Raw genomic sequence first — 21,527 nt, 5'->3', positions numbered from 1 at the left:
GATCTAAACATTTTCTGGTATTTTATACTGGCCCCGATATCTTCCTTCTCTTCACTGCTTTCCCTCTCCCCTCTCTTCCTTTTGATAAATGCTTCTAAGGACTCTACGCTTTTTGCTCTCAATCTTTCCTTTTCTATAGTTTTTTTATACTTCCCCCTTGCCTTTCTTTCCTTTATCTCTTTCGGTGTACTGAACACTTCCTGCTCTAATTCTATTTCTTCCGAGGAGATGCTCGCTCCACTAGCCATTAATAAAATTCAAATTTTCCCGCCTTCTATCTTCCCTGCCTCTATCGCTGCTGTCTGTTACCTGTCACGCCTTTCTTTGTCGCTACCCAACCCTGCTACTACCAATCCGTCAACACAGTCTTCCCACCCTGTCACAAATCTCCAAACAAAGTTCCACACAAATCCTTCACAATCCTCCAAAATATCTACCTTCCCTTTACAATCTCACAATCCCACAATTAGATCTCTCACCTCCACACCCTTCCACACACTTCCACAATCCACTCACCTCAAATTTCACCAAAATATCAGAAAAACTCAGCATCCACAATTCCCACTACTTTACACTTTCATACCGGAAACGGAAGTCTAAAAATGCAACTCTATGGTTAAAATTAATCTGTTTCGGTTAAACATGAACTTTTTTGTGGAAAATTAAACTATTTTATAGAAAAATTGTATTTTTGTCTCGAATTCAACATTTTGGTAGAATATACATTTTTGTAGAAAGTTGATATTCTAGAATTGAAAATTTAACTTTTTTGTAAAAAAATCTCTTAGATAAAAATGTAACTACTTCACTTTCGGATGAAATTTCATGTTTGTAGTATAAAAATTTAACTATTCAGTTAAAAAATGATTATGTAGAAACAAAAAAAATATAAACTCAAAATTAATTAAATAAAATTTAGACTAACATGAAATCCATTTTTAAACAATTTCGTTAAAACTTATATAATTTGGTTAAAATTCTTCTTTTTAGTAGAAAATTAATCTTCTTGATTGAAAATTCTAATTTTGGTTAAATAATGTATTTTCTTCAAAAATCGTCTTTTGTAGTAGAAAATAATTGTTTTTGGTTAAAAATTGAACTATTTATTAAAAAATTCATATATTTTGTTGAAAATTTTACTTTTTTGGCAGAAAATTAATTCGTCGTTTTTGGTATAATTAAACTATTTTTGATATAAAATGTTGAAGATTTTTTTTGATTTAAAATGTTGAAAGTTTAACTACTTTTGTAATTTATAATTAAGACCCCCCCCCCCACCCCCATAGTCTAACGTTATTTTTTATGTCATCTAGATAATTTCACGAAACAAAAACGTAATTTATGCTTGGCCTCTAATCAGCCAGTAAGACAATTTTCTGATATTTTGTCATTTGTTGAGATGGCCGTCTGTGTATTTTAGCCAATTAGCGAAGAAGTTCAAAAATGTTTTTCTAGAAAAAGTGAAGAAATAGTGGTATTAGCGGACAACTGTGAGAAAATAGTGCCTTTAGTATAATTTTTTTCGAAATAGTAGCAAAATAGTGTCTTCATTTAAAATAAATGTGAAATAGTGTCAATCGTGTAATGAGTCCGAAACCTATCAAACGTATGAGAGTTTTGTACGATCGTAAATATATCAATATTTTAAAAGTAAGATAAAATGTAGTTCTCGGTTTTCTTGTTTTGCACGGTGGAATTTTTTGGCTGCAAAGTCCGAATAATGGCTACCGGAAGGATTTAAGGTATGTTAATACTTGGGGACTCGCTTTCTTTATAATCACGCGACATAACTAGCAATTAGACAACCTGCTATTATGGTAGAGCCTATCCCATAACTGTTTTTTTCCTTCAACGCGCTTTACTGATCCGAAAGCATTAAATCAATGGATGGTTCATAGTTATCTTTTGAGGATTGCGTGCGTCGAATCTCAAGTTAACCAGTTACGTCTCCTAATAACGTAATAAACTTGCTCAGTATAGAAACCAATTGAATGTCTTGATTGCTTGCTTGCCTTGTCTTTAGCGGTAAATCGTAAAGTCTCTGATGGAAGGAAAACTGTCTGCTGCTGCAGTAGCATAATCCAGACTTTCTACGAAAGTTATATTCATTTAAAAGTTATTTCCTCATAAAAATTCTACGCAGAAAAACAAGCCCCTTTCTGTATGATATCTTTCATGTTCTTAGATTGAAGTGAGAGGTACAAGATAAATACTTTTTTCAAAGGTCACCTTTGTTCTTCTTTTGTCTAAGATGTACTCATAAATAGTATAAAGGATTGTAGACTTCACAGCCCAAAATCCTCTCAAAACGGGGGAAATAGGGTGATTTTTCGTAAAAACATAAGAATAAATTCTTTTTAATAAAATTAATGTAAGTACCATATTCCTAATATTTTAAGTCGAAATAAAGTGCATTTTCAAAAGTATATTTGAATTTTTAAACAAAACAAAAAAGTTAATTTTCTCTTAAAAGACGTGAATGTTCAATCCAAAAAGACGAATTTTCTACAGAAGAGTTGAGATCTCAAGCCAGAAAGTCGATTTTTTTGGAAAAAATTTATTTTTAAATCTGAAAAGATGAATTTTTAATCAAAAAGTATTAATTTTCAAATATGAAAGATGAATTTTCACACAAATAGTCGAGTAACAAAATATTTTCTACCATACAATTCCGTTTAGATCCAAATAGTGGAACTTTCAAACAGAAGAGACGAATGTTTAACAAAAAGGTTAAATTTTTAAACTATGAAGATAAATGTTCAAACCATAGAGACGAATTTCCCACAAAAAATTTAATTTCAAAACAAAAAGTTGAAGTGCCTAATAAACTGTTAAAACTTCAGACAAAAAGGCGACTTTTGTACAAAACAGTTGAGTTTTCCTCAACAAAATTTATTTTCAGCCAATTAATTGAATTTTTTACCAGATCAGTCGAATCAAATAGTTGAATCTTCTACCAACATAGTGGAATTTTCAACCCAGAAAGATGAAACTTCCACCAAAGTAAATTAATTTTCAACTAGAAAAGACCACTTATCAACTAATCAGATAGTTTAACAAAAGAATTTTATCAGAAGAGATGAATTTTCGAACCAAAAAGAAAAATGATTAAATTTGCACCTAAAAAAGATTATTTAGTCAAGAAAGGAAAAAAGTTGTAACCAAATTGTTTAATTTTCATGCCAAAGAGTCGAATATTTTACAAAACAGTTGAATTTTCAATAATATATTTCAACTTTACCCAAAAGAAATGAATTCTCGAATATAAATATAATAAAACAAATTTCAATTTAAAAAAATAAATAAATTTTAGCTACAAAAGATGAATTTTTAATCCAAAAGGAAGAATTTTCTATTCAAAAAGACGAATTTTCAACAGAAGAGTTGAATTTTCGACGAAAAAATATAAGTTCTCAACAAAATATGTAATAATTGATAACTTCATTCATTCATTTGGCTAAGTTTTCAGGTGGAATAAATAAGTATTATTTTTCGAAATATTTCCAACAAATTCAAAACTCCAGCATTTTGTATTACAGTTTATAATGCAGTTCAGGCTCCTATAACTTTCAAAATAAGAAATTTTAAAAGATTTTTTTTTTTTAACACTACGTGTTTACTAAATTTCATACAAAATGAAGTTAGCCTAATTCTCAACGGTAACGAAAAGATAGCCTATTCTTCGTAGAACCCATCGATTTCATCCAGAAAAAGTTCTGATTAAAAAGAACAGTTGAACTCAACCAAAAAAGATTAATATAAAACAAAATAGTTGAATCTTCATCTCAAACAGATTAATTATCAAACAAAAAGTATAATTTTTAACCAAATAAGATAAAATGTTTACCAAGGGATTAATTTTCAATCCATCAGGAAGAATTTTAAAGAAAAGAATTGAATTTGAAATAAGATAGATTTTTCATTTCTGATAGTTGTATTTTCTACCAAAATATTTGAATTTTGAACCCAAAAAACGAATTTCCAAATTAAACATTTAAATTTTTAGCCTAATAATAAAATTTGTGACAAAGAAGAGTTAGATTTTCTTAATTCAGTTCGCATTTAAGCGAAAAAATATGAAAATTAGGCCCCGAGCGCCTTCAATGAAGGGCTTCGTATTATATTAAAAAATATTTAAAAAATATTTTCCTAGTTTTAGTTTAGTTTTATATTTATTTTAAAATATATGTGAAAGAGATTAATGTTATTGAAAAATCCTTTGAAGTAATCATTCCGTATTTATTTTCTTAACTTTATTTCATTCTATTGTTTTATTTCTTGGTAAAAAATTTGGTTTTTAGATTTTTTAACTCCTGGAGTTTTTGAAGATTTATTTTTAGTTCTCGTGAGAAAAATTCTTTTTCTTTCATATCTTTTCAGATTAATAATATTGAAAATATTTATTTAAAAAAGGTTAGAAAAGGGTTTAATCTTATAGAAGTTTCCTTCAAAGTAATCAGGCTATATTTACTTTTCTAATTTTATTTTATTATATTTTTTTATTCCTTGACAAAGCTTTGTATTTTAGGTTTTTTAACTTCCAAACTTCATGAATGATTTAATATTTTTGAAATTATTCGGTTTAGTTTTTTAAATACGAATTAAAATTTTTTAAAATTTATATTGGATGATTTCTTTTTTTATTCGCTTTTTAAAAAAAATTCTTTTTATTTTATATCTTTTCAGATTATTTTGAAATATTTAATTTTTTTAATCTGGAAAACTGGTGAATCTTATAGAATTTTTGTCGGGCAGGGGAAGAGAAAGAGGGAGGGGAAGTGCTGGAGGGCAAATTATGAGAGAGGGAATGAGGTGGAGGAAGCAACGAGAGGGAAGCAAAGACACTTCCATTCGTTTTCCATCCCCGCTTCCCCTCTCCTCACTTACTCTACCCTCACATCACCTTACTTCCCCTCATTTGAAAAAAATACCAGGGACGAAATGACACCTGTACGAAACCATAAGGGTTTCAGCCCGGGACTACAAAACCCTAAAAACGGGAAAAAGTCAAGTTTCTTAAAAACAAGTGACATAATAGGAATTGTTTGAAATAGGGGAAAGAGGGAAATAGCGGAAAGAGTTTGAAGTCTGATATTGCTATTTGATACTTAATTTATGTTATTTTTGTTCTAGGTAAAAATGTATGCAAGTATCTGGGTGGACAAAATGGCGTGACGGTTTCGGTAGTATCAAGTTGTGGGTCCGGTGGCGTTGATTCCGGTACCAGCATCGGATCCACGGAATCACCGAATGTTGATGATGTGGAGGACAGCGATGGGGAAGTTAGTAAAATAGACTTCCGAGGGGTCAATTTAAGAACGAAGAAAAAACGAGATGGATCTGGAGGACATGACAACGAAAGCTGCAACGAAAATGTGCAGCAACAACCAGAGAGACCTATGTCCTGGGAAGGAGAACTTTCAGATCAAGAAATGTCTTCCAACACTATTACGAATCAGGTAGCTTGTCTCAAATCTTTTTCTTCTATAGATTAATTTTTTTAATTCCCTGACCTTCTCATCAATTTTTTGTTTATCCTGTCCATTAAAATAATCTGATTCACATGACTGCAAAACAATTCAAATTAAATTAAAATTTCTTTAATTATTGGAATAAGTTTTTTGCATCCAAAAAATGCTATTAATTTAAACAGCATTGGAGTCAATTTAGACGAGTTTAAGGGAAATGAGAATACTTCGATTTGAAAACAATTATAATTAATTAAAAACAATTTAAAAGTTCCTTAGATTCAGTAACTTTTTAATTAATTTAGAAAAGACCAAGGGAATTTGAAAGAACGTTATAAAATGCCGAAGAATTCAAGTCGAGTTTAAAAGAATCCCCAGATGAATTATAAAAAAATTAAAACATGTTTTCAAAATCCCTTCAATTGAATCCAATTACGAGGGTGGTTCAAATATTATCAAGGCAAACGCTGTAGATGGCGCGCATGTATGTTTTGAAGGTCGTGGCTTGAGTATGTGATAGCTGGGTCCCTTACGAATAGAGCTGCCAGATCGTGGATGAAATTTACCCCCACCATACCTACCGTTAGGGAGCCGCAAAACAGAAGATGCGTGATTACCACTGTGAGTTCGTGTGTAAGCCGAAAATGCACGATTCGACTTCGGTTCCCTGCTGTACGATGAATGTCGATCTGAAAGCTTCAGAAGTCTTCGGTGGTCTTCTATTTGTATCTCGATCCCCATTTGAAAGAAATGGAAGAAATTGGCGAATTTAATGTTTCGCGTGATTCATTTCATGCATGAGTCGATTTTGAGGTTATGAGATAGTTAAACATTTAACTAAAACAATTAGTTTTCTGAAAAAAAATTTGAATAAGGAGATGAATTTTCTTGTAGTTAAAAGAAATTAATTTTTAAACCAAAACAAACAAAAAAAAATTCTGCAAAATAGTTAAATTTTCAGAAAAGAAATTTTTCAACTAGTTTGATAAATTCTCTCTCATTCCTTGTCAATAAATTCTTTGAAATTCATTAAAATGTTTTAAAATCCCGTAAAATTATATGAAATCTTGTAATATTTTATGAAATACCAGAAAATTTATTAGAATACCTTGCGAACTTTTAAAATCCCTGAAAATCATTGAAATCCTTGGAAATCTTATAAAATGTCGTGGAATGTTTTAAATATCTTTAAATCCTTTTGAAATTCCTTAAAACTTTTTAAAGTTCTCAGAAATTCTTTGGAGTAGTTTCAAGTTATTAAAGTGTATTAAAAAATTTATTGGAATCAGTTAGCTATTTAAAGTTCTTGAAAATTCATTGGCATTTCAAAAATATTTTAAAATCTTTAAAATCCTTTGATATACCTTGAAATTATTAAAATTTGTTAAAGATGTCTTGAAATATTTTTAAATACTCTAAAAAGTTAAAACACAAATTCAAGAAAATTCAGAAATAAAGTACCGGGAATAAATTATCAACATGCCTACTTTTTGAGCTGTTGCTAAAGTGCCCTAATTTTCATAATATTAGTTATTATAATATCAATTATTATAATATATAAATATATAATTTTTATATAATATAATATAAATTATAACATTAGTTTAAAAAATGTCTAAAAGTAATTAACAGGGCATTTTTTTATTGTTATATGGCACGAAAAGTAAAAAAATTCTGAGTTGGATAAGCCCAAGTTGAGGGTAAAAGGTCAATTTAATAAAATGATATTGCAAAAAAAATCAATTTTCGATGTTTTAGATAAATTTTGAATAACCCCAGAAATAATTCACATTTTTTAAAGTTCTTCAGATCATTTTAAAAGTAGGTCTTCATTGTATTTTTCTAAATTGTTCAGATATTTTTAGTTCTGTTTCCGTGGATTGTACCCTATTTTTTCGAACTTAGAGCAAAAAAATCCCAAAATTTCAAATAATGATTGTACTCAACCCTGGAACAGAATCGTGGGGGAAAATTCTAACAATATCTTAATAATTTAGGAAAATACTATGGAGACTTTCCTTTAGTATGAGTCCAAGAACATTATAAATGTTTATTATTTCCAGAGCTATTGCAATTTTTAATGACATCGAATTTGACAGTTTTTCGCAATATCTTTTTATAAAATAGGTAGTGTAGGTACAGACCCAAGGGTTGAGTTATTGAAAGAAAAGTGACTAAAGAGATCTTTTACAAGTGATTAAAAAAAAAGTGACTTCTTTCAGAAATTCTCTGAATTTAACCCTTTTTTTTAATATCCGACTTTTCCCTGATTTCCAGTTTTTGCCTGATCTGCGGCCCCCTTAACTGATCAGATTTCATAAAGTTCGCTATTCTGTTTCCAGGACCATGAGGAAACTTCGATGGAAGGAGTTCAGGTCTGCAATGCGAGTCCTGGACCTCAGGAACACAAGTTCCCAATAAAACCGGAGCCGGATTTCCGGTCGAGTCCGGGACTTTCACATAGCCTAAATGACACAGTGCTACCATTGTCTCATGCTCAACAAGTCCAGCAGCAACAGCAGCATCAACATCAACATCGAGGACTGGATAGTCTCGAGCAGACGCAGCAGAATGATCTGCCTTTGCTGGTTGGAAAACTCCTCGGTGGTTACAATTGTTCTACACCTAATCACAGCCCTGTGCTCAATCCCAGACACCATCTGACCAAGCACAGTCACACGAGGTCTCAGGCAAGTGTAAAAAAATGAGTCAAATTATAAGGCGAGTTTATTTCCAGACTTCATAGCCCTAAATGAGCTAAAAACAGGGGAAATGGGGAGATTTTTTTGCGAAAATAGGGGAGTAAAGGGAGTAAATTCTTTTAAATCAAACAAAATATGTAGGTGCCGTATTGAATTTAATATAAAACGGTTTCAATTTGTAATATTTCAAGTCGAAATATATTGCTGTTTCAACAAACTAGTTGAATTTTCCACCCAAACAGATTATACACGGAAAGAAAGGATGATCATTAAAATTCCTTGGAAATTCGTTGACATTTTTTTAATCGGTTGAAGACGCATTGGAATCTTTAAATATCCTAAAATGTGTCAGATCGTTTGAAAAAGTCCCTTGAAGTTATTGAAATCAATTAAAAATTCCTCAAAATATTTTTAATCTTTTGAAACGTCATTAAGTTACCGAAATTAATTTTAAAATTCTTGAAATCTTTTAAAATGCCTATTTAATAAAAACATTCAATTAAATTTGAAATCCCTTGAACATTTTTAAAGTTATTTAAAATTCCTTGGAAGTTGTAAAAATATCCTAAAATAATTCAAGTCCTTTGAAATTACTTCCAATTGTTTTTTAAAAATATTCTCAAATTATAGAAAATATTTGAAACAGGGGAAATCAACACTTCAAAACAGGAGAAATGGCTTAATTTTTACGAAAATATCCCTAAGTGGGGATGTTTGGGGATTATAGCCATATATCTCAAGTGGCGACAAGTCGAAATATATTTCATTTTAAGCAAAGTAATTGAGCTTTCAAACAAAAAAGATCGAAATTAATTTTCAACCCAAAAAGACGATTTTGAGGAAATGATTTAAGATTTTCACCCAGAAGAGTTCAATTTTTAACAAAAAAGTTCATTTTCAACCATGGAACATTACTTTTGTACCAAACGAGATTGATTTTTATCCAAAAAGGCGAATTTTCAACAAAACAGTTTAATCTTTGTCTGAAAATGATGACTTTAACCAAATATTTTAATTTTCAACAGCGAAGATTAATTTTTCATAAAAGTAGATCTTACAATTAAAGAGTTGAAATTTATAGCAAAAGAGACGAATTTTGAACCAAAGAGTTCAACTTTCAATTTGAAGCGGAAAAAGAGTTAATTTTCCACTAAGAAAAGTATATTTTCTACCAGAAAAGATTAATATTCTATCAAAAAAGGCGAATTTTTAACAAAACAGTTAAATTTTCAACTAAAAAGATTAGTTTTCAACAAAAAATGGATGGAATAGTTAAATTTTTTCAGTTGAAAAAATTAGTTTTTAATAAAAAAACGAGTCTTCAACCGGCTGAATTAAAAAAAAAACACTCCTAATAAAATAGTTCAATCCTCAACCAAAAAGGTGAATTTTCAACAAAAAAGATTACGATTCTATAAAAAAAAAAACAAATTTTTAAAAAGATACATGAATGTTCAGCCAGATTTTTAAATTTTTAACCAAAGAGATGATTTAAAAAAAATCGTATTTGAACAAAAATAAGAATTTTCTACCAAATAGTTAAAGTTTCCAATTTTATACCATATAGTTAATTTTCATTTAAAAAGTAGTTGTATTTTCAACGAAGAAGATTAATTTTAAACCAGAAAGAATAAATTCCTACCAAAAATAAGAAATTTCTACAAAATACAAGAATGTTTGAATAATTAGATGCATTTTTTACTAAAAATGATTAGATTCATACGAAAAAACTGAGTTTTAAAACCAAGAAGACGAAATTTTTTACAAAACAATTGAATTTTCCACAAAAAAGTTCATATTTAACGAAAAAAGATAAATTTCTAACCAAGATAATTAGTTTTCTACCAGAAAAGACTCATTTTTTACAAAATAATACAATTTTCAACCAAAGAGGTGAATTATGAACCTAGAAGATTAAATTAAAAAAAAAAAGAAATTGCAATAAAATACATGAATTTTCAATTAAAGAGTTTTTTCTAACTACAAAATGTCAATTAAAAATAAAACAGTTACATTTTCAGTCAAATGAATCAATTTCCAACAAAAAATCATGAAGTCTCAACGAAAAATGTAATAATTGATATTTCTATCGAGAAATATTTTAATCTAAATAAAGAAAATTTGAAATCAACCAAAAAAGAGAAATTTCCTACGAAATATTTGAATCCTTAACCGAAACAGATTAATTTTCTATCAAAGATTTGAATTTTAATCCAAAAATGTTCAAATTTCCACGAAGAATGATAACGTTCCTACCAAAATAGTTGATTTTTTAACAAAATAATAAAGATTTTAACCAAATAGTAGAATTTTAAATTAAACGGGATACATTTTGAACCAAAAAGATTACAGTAGACTTTTCAATAAAAAAGAATTAACTTTTTACTAAAAATACGAATAAAAAGTGAAAGTTTCGTAAAAACATGGGGAAAAAGAGGAAGTGAAGTTTGAAATTATGAGACGAATTAATTTTCTTTCTGATACAGGGTGGCCATTTTAATGAAATAAAAAAATTCCCGGTTTTTTCCGATTCGCAAACATTCTTCACGGTCAATGGAATTTAAAAATTCGAAGTTTCAAGCTAAAACTTTTTCCATTTGAAGTAATCAAAACTGTACTCCAAATAATTTTAAGTAATTTTAAGCTGGAAATATTAAAAATTGAACGATTACATTTTTGTTATATAGCTTAAATATCCATAAAAAGGTTCAACATTTTATTTCAAAGTCTTGAAACTTGTACTTGTTGTTTTAAATTTATTCAAATTTTAAGTTATTTTTGAATTTTTTTTAGAACTTCCAAACATCTTTTAAAATGATTCGAATTCTTTATAAATTTTTGTTCTTAAATCCTGCAAAATAAAAAATAATTCCTTAAAATCTTCAGATTCATTTCTAACAATTTTTGAACTCTTTAAACATTTTTTTTTATTATTCTCTGAAATTAGTTTTTCAAAATGAAAAGTCATTTTTAATTTTCATAGGAATCTTAAGAAAATGTTGTTTATTCTTCTTAGAGCTTTTCCTAATTCTTGAAAAGCTTCTAATTTTTTGTTTCAAATCTGCAAAAATATATATTTTGTTTTAAATTAGGCACTTTGTTTAAATTATTTTAAATCATTTCGAACTTCAAATTAAATGTGTATCTTTTCAGACCTTCTAAATATCTCTTAAATTTACTCGAATTCTTTCTAAGAATTATACTCGTAGGTGTGTAATATTCATTATAAATCAAAAGTGAATAATTTTACTTTAAATTCGGTTTTTTTCAAATAGAACAATTAAATTATTTTAATGTTCAAAGTTTCGTTTTTTGTTTAGTTTTGAAAATTTGATTTATAATTGCTGATTTTACATGCAAACTCAAATATTAAGCAATTGTTCTTTTTTTAATTAAAAAATTTCAAATTTTCAAATTTTAGACTAAACAATATTTTTAATTTAATAAAAGCCTTTAATTATGAGTATATTATTTTGAGGTTATTTCAAAATAGTTTATAAAGTTTCCATCTGGCGTTTACATAAAAATCTGGAAATTATAAAATTGTGAACTGATTCCGAATCGTATCGTAAAATAATAATTATCATATATTATTACTAATAATTTATACTTAAATTTTAAAAACCAATTTAATTTATATTCACATTTGATCAACTAAAAATGTTTTTTTGTTTTTATCGAAAATTGTCGATTTCAAACGCTACTTATTTTTCATTGTTCAAGTCTTTAAAACTGCATTTTAAAATTCTTTGATTGAAAAATTTACGCCTAAAAATTAAAGTCCAAAATGAAAAATTTGTAAGTGAGAGATTTTCGAATTACGTATTGTGAACTGAATTAAATGACAATTGAAAAAGATGAAAATTCAACTGATTATTTAAAAAACTGTTGAAATCAAACCTGGGCAGACTTTTTTTCTAAAAATTTGTTGAATTCCCTGTCAAAAAATGAATTGGCGGTCATTTTCCGGTTTTCACGGTTTATGGGCCACCCTGTGACACTGATGAAACCATGAAATACTGTCTTTATCTCTTTATCTTTTCTTTTCTCCTAGGTTCCGTCGCCTGATTCCGCAATTCACTCAGCCTACAGTGTCTTCAGTTCTCCAACACAGAGCCCTCATGCAGCACGACATTCGGCACTGGGACCAGGAAGTCCAGTTCCTTCGTCCTCGTTATCCCTCTCACGGCATAGTTTTAACAACTCAACATCCTCCCTATCATTATCACTTTCGCACTCCCTCTCGCGGAACAACTCAGACGCCTCTAGTAGTTGCTACAGCTATGGATCTCTCAGTCCCCCCACACACTCGCCAATCCAACAACCAAGACACGCACATCCCCAGCATCATCACCAAGTCGCTCAAGGCAATCCCTTGCACCTTCCAGCCCAATCCACTGCAGCCAGCCATCACTACTCAGCTCCAGGTTCTGAAGTCTCTTCCGAAGGGCATCCTGACGATCAAGATGACTGCAGAATACCCTCAGCACCCACCGGAATTTCCACCCGACAACAGCTGATCAACAGTCCCTGTCCGATTTGTGGCGACAAGATCAGCGGCTTCCACTACGGCATCTTCTCCTGTGAATCCTGCAAAGGATTTTTCAAAAGAACAGTCCAAAACCGGAAGAATTATGTCTGCCTAAGAGGAGCCGGTTGTCCAGTGACGGTAGCGACACGAAAAAAATGTCCAGCTTGTCGATTCGATAAGTGTCTCAACATGGGTATGAAACTCGAAGCGATCAGGGAGGACAGAACTCGAGGTGGACGAAGTACCTATCAGTGTACGTATACCTTGCCAGCGAATCTCATCGGCAGTCCTGCCGGCGGGATGCCTGGTGACAAAATGACCGGAGGATCTTGCAGTCCAGCGCCTCCTGGATCCGAGCATCATCATTCCATGAGACATCATTCGAATCATTCTCATAAAATTCAAGCAGTGCCGCAACTTTTGCAGGACATCATGGATGTGGAACATCTTTGGCATTATAATGATAATGATAGAGTTGGAGGAAGTCAGAACAGTGGTTCTGCCGGAAATGGCAGTATCAGTGGCAGCAGTGCAAGTGGAGATCCTCTCGCTAGTGGAGCAACTTCGAATGGAGCGAGTGGAAGTAATGGAAACATCAACAGTAGAGAACCTGCGAGGCCGAATTCTGCGGGCTCGGTACCAGCCAGTAATCATGATCATCAACACTCACCAACGAGTGCTTCGGCCAATGTCAGCCCCAGTCCTAACCCCAGTTGCAATCCTAACGGAAATCCCACCCAAAATCCTGACTTTTTGTCGAACCTGTGCAATATTGCGGATCATAGACTGTATAAAATTGTCAAATGGTGTAAAAGCCTGCCGCTATTCAAAAATATCTCGATTGATGATCAGATTTGTTTGCTGATCAACTCGTGGTGTGAGTTATTGCTCTTCTCGTGTTGCTTCAGAAGTATGAGTACTCCTGGAGAAATCAGAGTGTCATTGGGAAAGTCGATTACCCTGGAACAGGCGAGGCAACTTGGCTTAGCGACTTGTATTGAGAGAATGCTGGCTTTTACGAATAATCTTAGGCGGCTCAGGGTGGACCAGTACGAATACGTGGCGATGAAGGTAAGGAAATTAGGATAGAGTTTGAAAGATTTAAAATGCATTTTTATTTTGAAGTATTTGCGTTTAGGGAAAAGATTTCAAAAGATTTCTAAAAATGCGAAGACGGAAAAATCTCGAGAAATAAAATTCTCAATACTGTCAAATTCCCGGAAAAGAAAATATTCGAAATAGGAAATTCTTGAAATTATATAATAGCCGAAATTAAATATTCCCGAATTTGAAAATTCCGGAATTACACCATTTTTGGCAGCTTATAATATTACCCAATTTGAAAATTCCAGAGTCTAAACAATGCGGTATTTTCTCTTCAATCAACAGCTAACTTCACTTCGTTGATTTCTGAAGGGAAAACAAGGGACCAAATGCATGGGATTCAGTTAATTTTTGCCATATTTTGCTAATAGCTTCGTAAAAGCTAATTTTTCTATATAGGTATATTTGAAAATTAGTTTTTATTTTTTAATTACTATTTAATGAAATAATAAAATTATACTTATTATTATTAATCACAAAGATATTGCAGAAATAAAGTTTTGTTCCATGCATTTGGTCCATTGTTTTCCCCTTAGCTTTTAATAAAATGAAGTTAGCTGATGGTTGAAGTGAAAATAACTTATTAAAAAACTGTTTAAATAATAAATAAATAAAAAAATAAACAATATATTCATAAAATAAATAATTTTATTGTATTTATGATTATCAATGGATGGAATAGTTCAGTTTTCAGTTTAAAAAATTATTTTTCAATTTAAAAAAAACAACTAATCTTGAACCAGATTAATTTAACCAAAACAAAGAAAATCACTTTTAATCAAATAGTTCAACCCTAAACTAAAAAGATGAATTTTCAACAGAGAAGATTTAAGGTTCTATCCAAAGAGACAAATTTTCAAACACAATTAATGTTTAACCGCATATTTAAATTTCGAACCAAAAAGATGAATTAAAAAAAAATTTAATGAAAAAAATGAATTTTCTATCCAATAGTTAAATTTTCCTACAAAAATAGTTGAATTTTTAACGAAAAAGACGAGTTTTCAACCAGGAAGATTAACTTCCTACCGAAAAAAAAATTTCAACAAAGTTCAAGAATTTTCGAACAATCAGATGTATTTTTTACTAAAAAAGATTAGATTTTTGCGAAAAAACGAGTTTTCAAACCAAGAAGACAATTTATTCACAAAACATTGAATTTTCAACAAAAAAGTTCATATTTAACGAAATTCGTGGAATCCTCTGCTGATAAGTTGCATTTTTAATTAAAATGGATGAATTTTGAACCAAGAACATTATTTTTCTACCAAAAAAGACTAATTTTTAACAAAATAATAAAATTTTCACCCAAAGAGATGAATTTTGAACCTAAAAGATTTAATTTTCATACAAAAATTGCAATATACATGCATTTTTATTTAAATAGTTGTATTTTCAACTACAAAATGACAATTTTCAATGTAAAACATAAATTTTTGACTAAAAATAATATAGTAACATTTTCAGTTGAATAAATCAATTTCCAAGCAAAAAGAAAAATGAATTTTACGACAAAGTAGTGAAATTTTCAACTAAAGAGATGAATTTACAACCAAGAAGATTAACTTTACACACAAAATAATCTGAAGAATTAAAAAACTGTTTAAATAATAAAAAAATATATTCATAAAATAAACTAACTTTATTTTATTTATGATTATTTTACCATCTGACTATTATGTAATTGTTTGGATTCGGGATTTTACTAGCGTACCTAATAAAAAGTTTGAATTTTGCAAATGCGAAGATTTGAAAGAGTTCTAAGATTTCCGGCCAGATTTGAAACTGTTCTTGGGTCGCCGAATCTTAGGATATCAGAAATCTTCCTTTTAATCTCTGGAATTCTTTTGAAATCTTGGAACATTTTTATTATTGTCAAAATGCTTACTGAGATTCAATAATATATTCTAATACACTAATTATTTAGTTAATATTTAAAAAATGTTGAATCTATATATTGACTGTCCCAAAATTATATATTTCTATTTAAAAATGTATTCTTAGAGTTTCGATCATAGTTGATTATTGACAAGTAAAAACTATTTATTCTAAGATTTATTAAAGTATGAAATGAATATAATTTGTTTCCAGCGGATTAACGAATCCTGTCTTATAAATTTAAACATTAATAAATTCAAGCTGATGCTGTTTATTTATAAAGTTAATTTCTATTGATGCTATTTTAAAATCTGATGTCCGTAAGGAATCCGTAATATTTAAACCAAAATGAACAACAACAATGACCAAATCAGAAACCCGGAAAACAATACTTCCAAACTAATTCCCAAATCTTTCCTTCAGGTGATAGTACTCCTTACATCGGACACGAGCGAACTGAAAGAGCCCGAAAAGGTGAGAGCCTCCCAGGAGAAGGCTCTCCAGGCCCTCCAACAATACACAATCGCCAGGTATCCGGAGATGCCAGCAAAGTTTGGTGAACTTCTCCTCAGGATTCCCGACCTACAAAGAACGTGCCAAGCCGGAAAGGAGTTACTGAGCGCAAAACGTGCAGAAGGGGAGGGTTGTTCGTTCAATCTCCTGATGGAGTTGTTACGTGGGGACCACTGAATCGTCGAATATTTTTAAACGGACATTATTTTATCGCTAAGAAGGAAATTCCGAACTGATAAACAAAATAGGATGTACGGTAGAGTCCAAGACGATAGCAGATTTACAGATGTGATAAAAACAAAAGGAAAAAAAACCCGATGCGTGAAGAACGATCAAGTATAAACTTCCTTCGCGTTCTTCAGATTCCATGCTTATGCGGCCCATAAGTCTCCGGGAATCAGGTTCTAGTATAGGTGAGAGCGAATGCTGCATGGATTATTAAAAACCCTGATAGGGGGACGACTGTAAAACGCGCATAGTCCGCGATAGCGTTAATTCTTGGTGAGGGGACTAAAAATCTAGATGACTATTTTAGAATAGGCTGATAGAGAACTTACTCGGATGATCTATATATGTACTTTATACATATGCATATATGTATATAATAAAATATATATTTTCTACTGAAATGCTTCCATACGGGGCTTGCATTCCTGCCTTCGAAGTACAGGAGTTTACAAGGGACATGCAGCCAAATGCAAGCCAGATTGACTGAGACTGATCTAAACCGAAAACGAGCGCAAAGCACGTATTTTTTTATGCACATTTTCGTCGCCTTTTTTTAAATTCATGTTCTCACACTTGGAGAAAAGTGCTCTTTCAAATCCAATTCGGAGCGTTCGAATATGTCCATAAACCTGAATTTTAGTCGTTTTTAGTGCCCCGGGAAAGAACGGGGAATTTTTTTCTGTTCTATTTCTTGTATTTTTTTAGACGAGAATCAGAAAGAGGAAAATCTGATTGATTCACGTAGCGAATAATGATACCATCAAAGTTTGTACATGATTGTTCAACTTCTTTATATATTAATTATATATGAGAGTTGAACATTTTTCTCTTAAATAGGTTGATTTTATTATCACAATTTATTTCATTTTTACTTCGGTGTTTCAAAATATATTATTTTGTAGTATAACAAACTAATATGAAACGTTGCCAGACATTTGATATAAAGTATTGTGCAAAAATGCTAATCTTTATTTACTCTTATTTAGATTTAACATGGATACATAAAATTAACAATTGTGGCCCTTATTTTGAAAAGTTTGAATAATTATTTTCAAGTTTTATGTTAAAAAAACAACGCTACGTGACCATATAAAAAACTTTGGGACATATTTTCAAGTGATATTTGAAATCATGCCCTCTTTGAATCTCAATTATTTAAAATTTATTGTTAATATTGTTAAGAAATTATTCATTTTGAATTAGTAGATTGGAACAGGTGCGTTATCAGATGTGCAAAACGGTTGTGACCTAAAATAGTTCTCTTTTTAGTAATTACCCGTAAATTTCAAATACATTTGATAGATACCTCATAATTAATTATTTTACATATTAAAAAAATATATTTCTTACAACAGAACAAATATTTAAAATTTTCCAACATTTTTGTTTCAACTTTAAACGTCTTGTCTGAATGTAAGCCAAAATGTTGTGATTTTATAGATATTTACCTTCAAAATGATCCCAAGGACATTGAAAAATCGTTATTATATTATATTTTATTTATATTTTTAAGAGCATATTCCAATTTGCACTACTTTTGTAACATATTTTTCAAAAAAATGGATCAAATGTTTTCATTCTGGCTCATTTTATGAAGAATTCCGATAAGTTTGACATGTGTAAATAAATAATTGGGACAAATTACAGAAAAAATGATTAGATTGGTCGAGGAAAAAAGAATGTGGTCAGGTAAAAACTGGAAATTTCAAATTGCCTTATCACTAGACATCCTGATTTTAAAAATGTACGTTTTCAAAACAGCAATCTTTAAAATTGAATAATTTATAACAAAGAATTGAAATTGAAATTAAAAATTAATCATTCAAGCCTTAGAGTTAAAAGTGACAAAAATTACAAATGAACAATTTACAAATTCAAACTGAAGTCTAAAGTTTTTCAATTAAATTATTTAAAATTAATTATTTATCAGGGATTAATCTGAAAACCAGGAAATGACCAGGAATTTTGGTGACCGGGCACATTTCAAAGGTAAATTTATATATAATCACACAGCAACTTATTAAGATAATTTTTATTGTTTTGCACTCTGAAATAAGTTAAAGTTGGAATTAAAAAGTTTGCAAATTTTGAAGTTTTTTGTAGGAAAATAATAGTAAAAATCAAGTTTATATATATTTTAAACAACTTTCATGGACAATTTATGATTGCTTATTTCATGTATTTAAAAAATATTGTTTACAGTCGAAAAAATAGTTAAAATTTTCCATTTTTGTTCCAACTTGAACTTCTTACACCGTGCAAGGAAAATTATTTTCAATTATCTTAACAAGTTCCTGCATTTAAGCAGAAATTCACCTTTAGAAACAGCAATTTGAAGTATTTTTGCAATATAATTTTAAAAAATTGAAGAAATGACCTCATCCTGCCATAATTTTTTTTCAGAATTTAGACATCTTTCAATCTATTTAAGAGAAATGAACTTAAAATTGAACAGCTTCACTAAAAGCATTAAAAATTAATAATTCAAAATTAAATATTCGTAAATATTCGAACGTACCTTTGTAGATTAAAATTCAAGACAGTTGATAATTTTAAATCACATATATGTATCTCAGCAAAAGACCGAAAGTATCTCAAAACTAATTGACTAATTTTCCAAAAATTAGATCAAGCATCCATATTTTGTCTTCCAAAAGTCGAAAATATTTTTAAAATAATTTTCGCTGACTCAGTGTTGTGCTAAAGGTATCAACTGTCTTAAATTTTGCAAATTTTACTAGAATATAAAGATTAGACTTTTTGTAGAAAGAATTAATGGAGCAGTACTAGTTTTTTTTTTTAAATTCTCTAGAGCATTTTGCTACTGAATTTTGAGATACATATTGATAAGTAATTAACGATACGTGCTCGTGGACGTAAGTGTGCGTCCATAATTTTATGCAATTATGTGTGTTTTTTGTGTGAAGGTACTTGTGAAAATGAATTTGTGAATAGATGAGCGAATATGGGTCGCAGAGTGTTTTTTTTACTGGAGTCCTGAGAGGACCAATTTTTGTACGGTTACGACGAAACACCAGTATTTCATATTGTTTTACGATTACTTAAGATCAAAGCATAATCACTTGCATCCTGGTTACGAAAATGTACTTAAAAGTCATTCGATAGATCCTGTACTTTTAATTATTACTAATGACTTAGAAATAGACGCCTCGGAGGTATAAATATCTCGGTTCGCCTCATTGTTTTATTTTTTATTAGGCGCACTTTTCGGTTACTTGTTTAACGTGGTACGTGCAAGGTGTTCTAATTCCTGAAAAGTGGCGATTCAGTTTAAATTTAAAACGCAACTTTTTGTGCCAAACTGGGAATTTATAAGTACAAATTCAACTAATTTCACATAATATTGACAAACAAATTTTGAAGATAAAAATTGTGCCAAGAATTATCGTCTACCTAAATGTTCTTTATGTATAAAAAAAAAAACAATTTGTAGAATTGTTGCTCTTGCGACAAGTGTATTATCTCCGAAAATTGTTGGAGAATTTCGAGGGAATGAAAAGTGTTGTTTTAAATTCAAGAAATTTAAAATCAGTATTTAAGCAGTTAATAAACTCGTACGAATTTCTCGGAGTTTTTGAACGAATTTCAAAAAGTTTTTCAGAGATGTTCGTTCTTTTAAAAAGAATCTAAAATGAAAAATGTATATTTGGAAGGAAAACTTTATTTGAAAAGAACGTGAAAAATTGTATTGTATCAATACAATGTTTTATTGGTTTCACAATGAATTGTCGAACCTAATTTAAAGTATTGATTTTGATGAGCAATTTTTATAACTGTTTTTTACAAATTCGTTAAAATCAATGGTTTAAATTGTGAACTGTCAATGAATTGTCAATAAAGTTTTTCACCAACTGAATTAAATTAAACCCAAGTGAGAATTCTTGAATTTAAAATTTCTACTTTTGTGAAAGTAATCTTCCAACTGAAGATCGCACTTTTCTGGATATAAAGACAAATTAGAATGTGTGTTCGAAAAAAGAGTACAAATGAAATTAACGATGAAAGAAATTTCATAGGTATTAAGTGAACGAAAAAAAATAAATAAAACCCGAAAAAATTCGAACGCACAGTCGCAATAAAAATTGAGGCGCAGTATAAACTCTATAAGTTAGACTGTTGATTTAAATATATCATTTATATTCTATTCGCGAGTGGTCCAAACGTATGAGATAAAATCTATTATTTTTACAAGGCGTTTGTAAAACATGTCCGTACTAATTTGATGCCTTCTTGAAATTTGCTTTATAACAATGTTTAACATTACTTACTTAATAGTCTTAACGGATAATAGAAAAGATGTCCAGTATTCATGATTCATAATGAATTGGTATTAAAAAACGTTAAACGGATTTTATAATATCGAAACTAGATGAGTAGGTCAACTTTAAACGTGAAATTTAAACGTTGTAAATAACTAAATTAAATGAAAAAAAAGATATATACATTGTGCCGCGTCGAGTGCCTGTGGAGAATGAGAGAAATTTGTACGCTATGAGCGAACGCTTTAATTATCTAAGATGATTATTATTAAATTGACGCAAGAGTATGTGTAGAACTTTAGGTATATGAAAAGTTAGATATTTGCCTGTTGAAATGTAACTATTCTATGTTTATAATTGACGATAGTTATTTCTACGTCCTTTGAATATTAGGTTGCAATCGCGTATTGCACTTACCAGAGAAATTATTCTTTTTTACGTCAAATGTTATTGGCAAATTTATTTATCGGCCTGTCCTCGACAAGAAATTGTATCCGATTCCTCCTAGTTTTTGCTAGTGAATTAAAAAAAAAGTAATTAGCTTCTTGCCAGTTTTAATGGGGTTTTTTATTTTTTGCAAAAAGAGATTGTTATTCCGATAATTGTGAAGAAAATGCTTCGAGTGTAGTCAATTTGGAATGCAAAGAAAAGGTCGTGAAATCTATAAATCAAGGGCAACGTGCTCCGAATATCCTTGTTTACTTGCAATTAACGTGGCGTCAGTTTTTTTTGTCAACGATGACAATATTTAGGCGACACTGTATAAAAGAAAAGTTATTCGATATTAGAAGAGCTTAAATACAACAGACTGTACTGACAATTT

The 21,527-nt window shown here is 30.0% G+C and overlaps 1 protein-coding gene across 1 annotated transcript in view; it reads left to right on the top strand.

The window, feature by feature from the left end:
- The window catches only part of LOC117180540 (nuclear hormone receptor FTZ-F1 beta), a 129,972-nt gene extending 108,556 nt beyond the window's left edge, over positions 1–21,416 (top strand). Inside the window, exons 4-7 of the mRNA XM_033373037.1 lie at positions 5,134–5,459; positions 7,811–8,158; positions 12,225–13,772; positions 16,107–21,416. Coding sequence (XP_033228928.1) covers positions 5,134–5,459; positions 7,811–8,158; positions 12,225–13,772; positions 16,107–16,373 — 2,489 coding nt within the window. The 3' untranslated portion in view covers positions 16,374–21,416. The remainder of the gene's footprint in view (positions 1–5,133; positions 5,460–7,810; positions 8,159–12,224; positions 13,773–16,106) is intronic.
- Positions 21,417–21,527: the final 111 nt, after the last annotated feature.

This window comes from Belonocnema kinseyi, chromosome 9 (assembly GCF_010883055.1).
Source record: "Belonocnema kinseyi isolate 2016_QV_RU_SX_M_011 chromosome 9, B_treatae_v1, whole genome shotgun sequence".
Classification (NCBI taxonomy): domain Eukaryota; kingdom Metazoa; phylum Arthropoda; class Insecta; order Hymenoptera; family Cynipidae; genus Belonocnema; species Belonocnema kinseyi.
The sequence above is the reverse complement of the archived record's forward strand: the minus strand, read 5'-3'. Positions and strand labels throughout refer to the sequence as shown.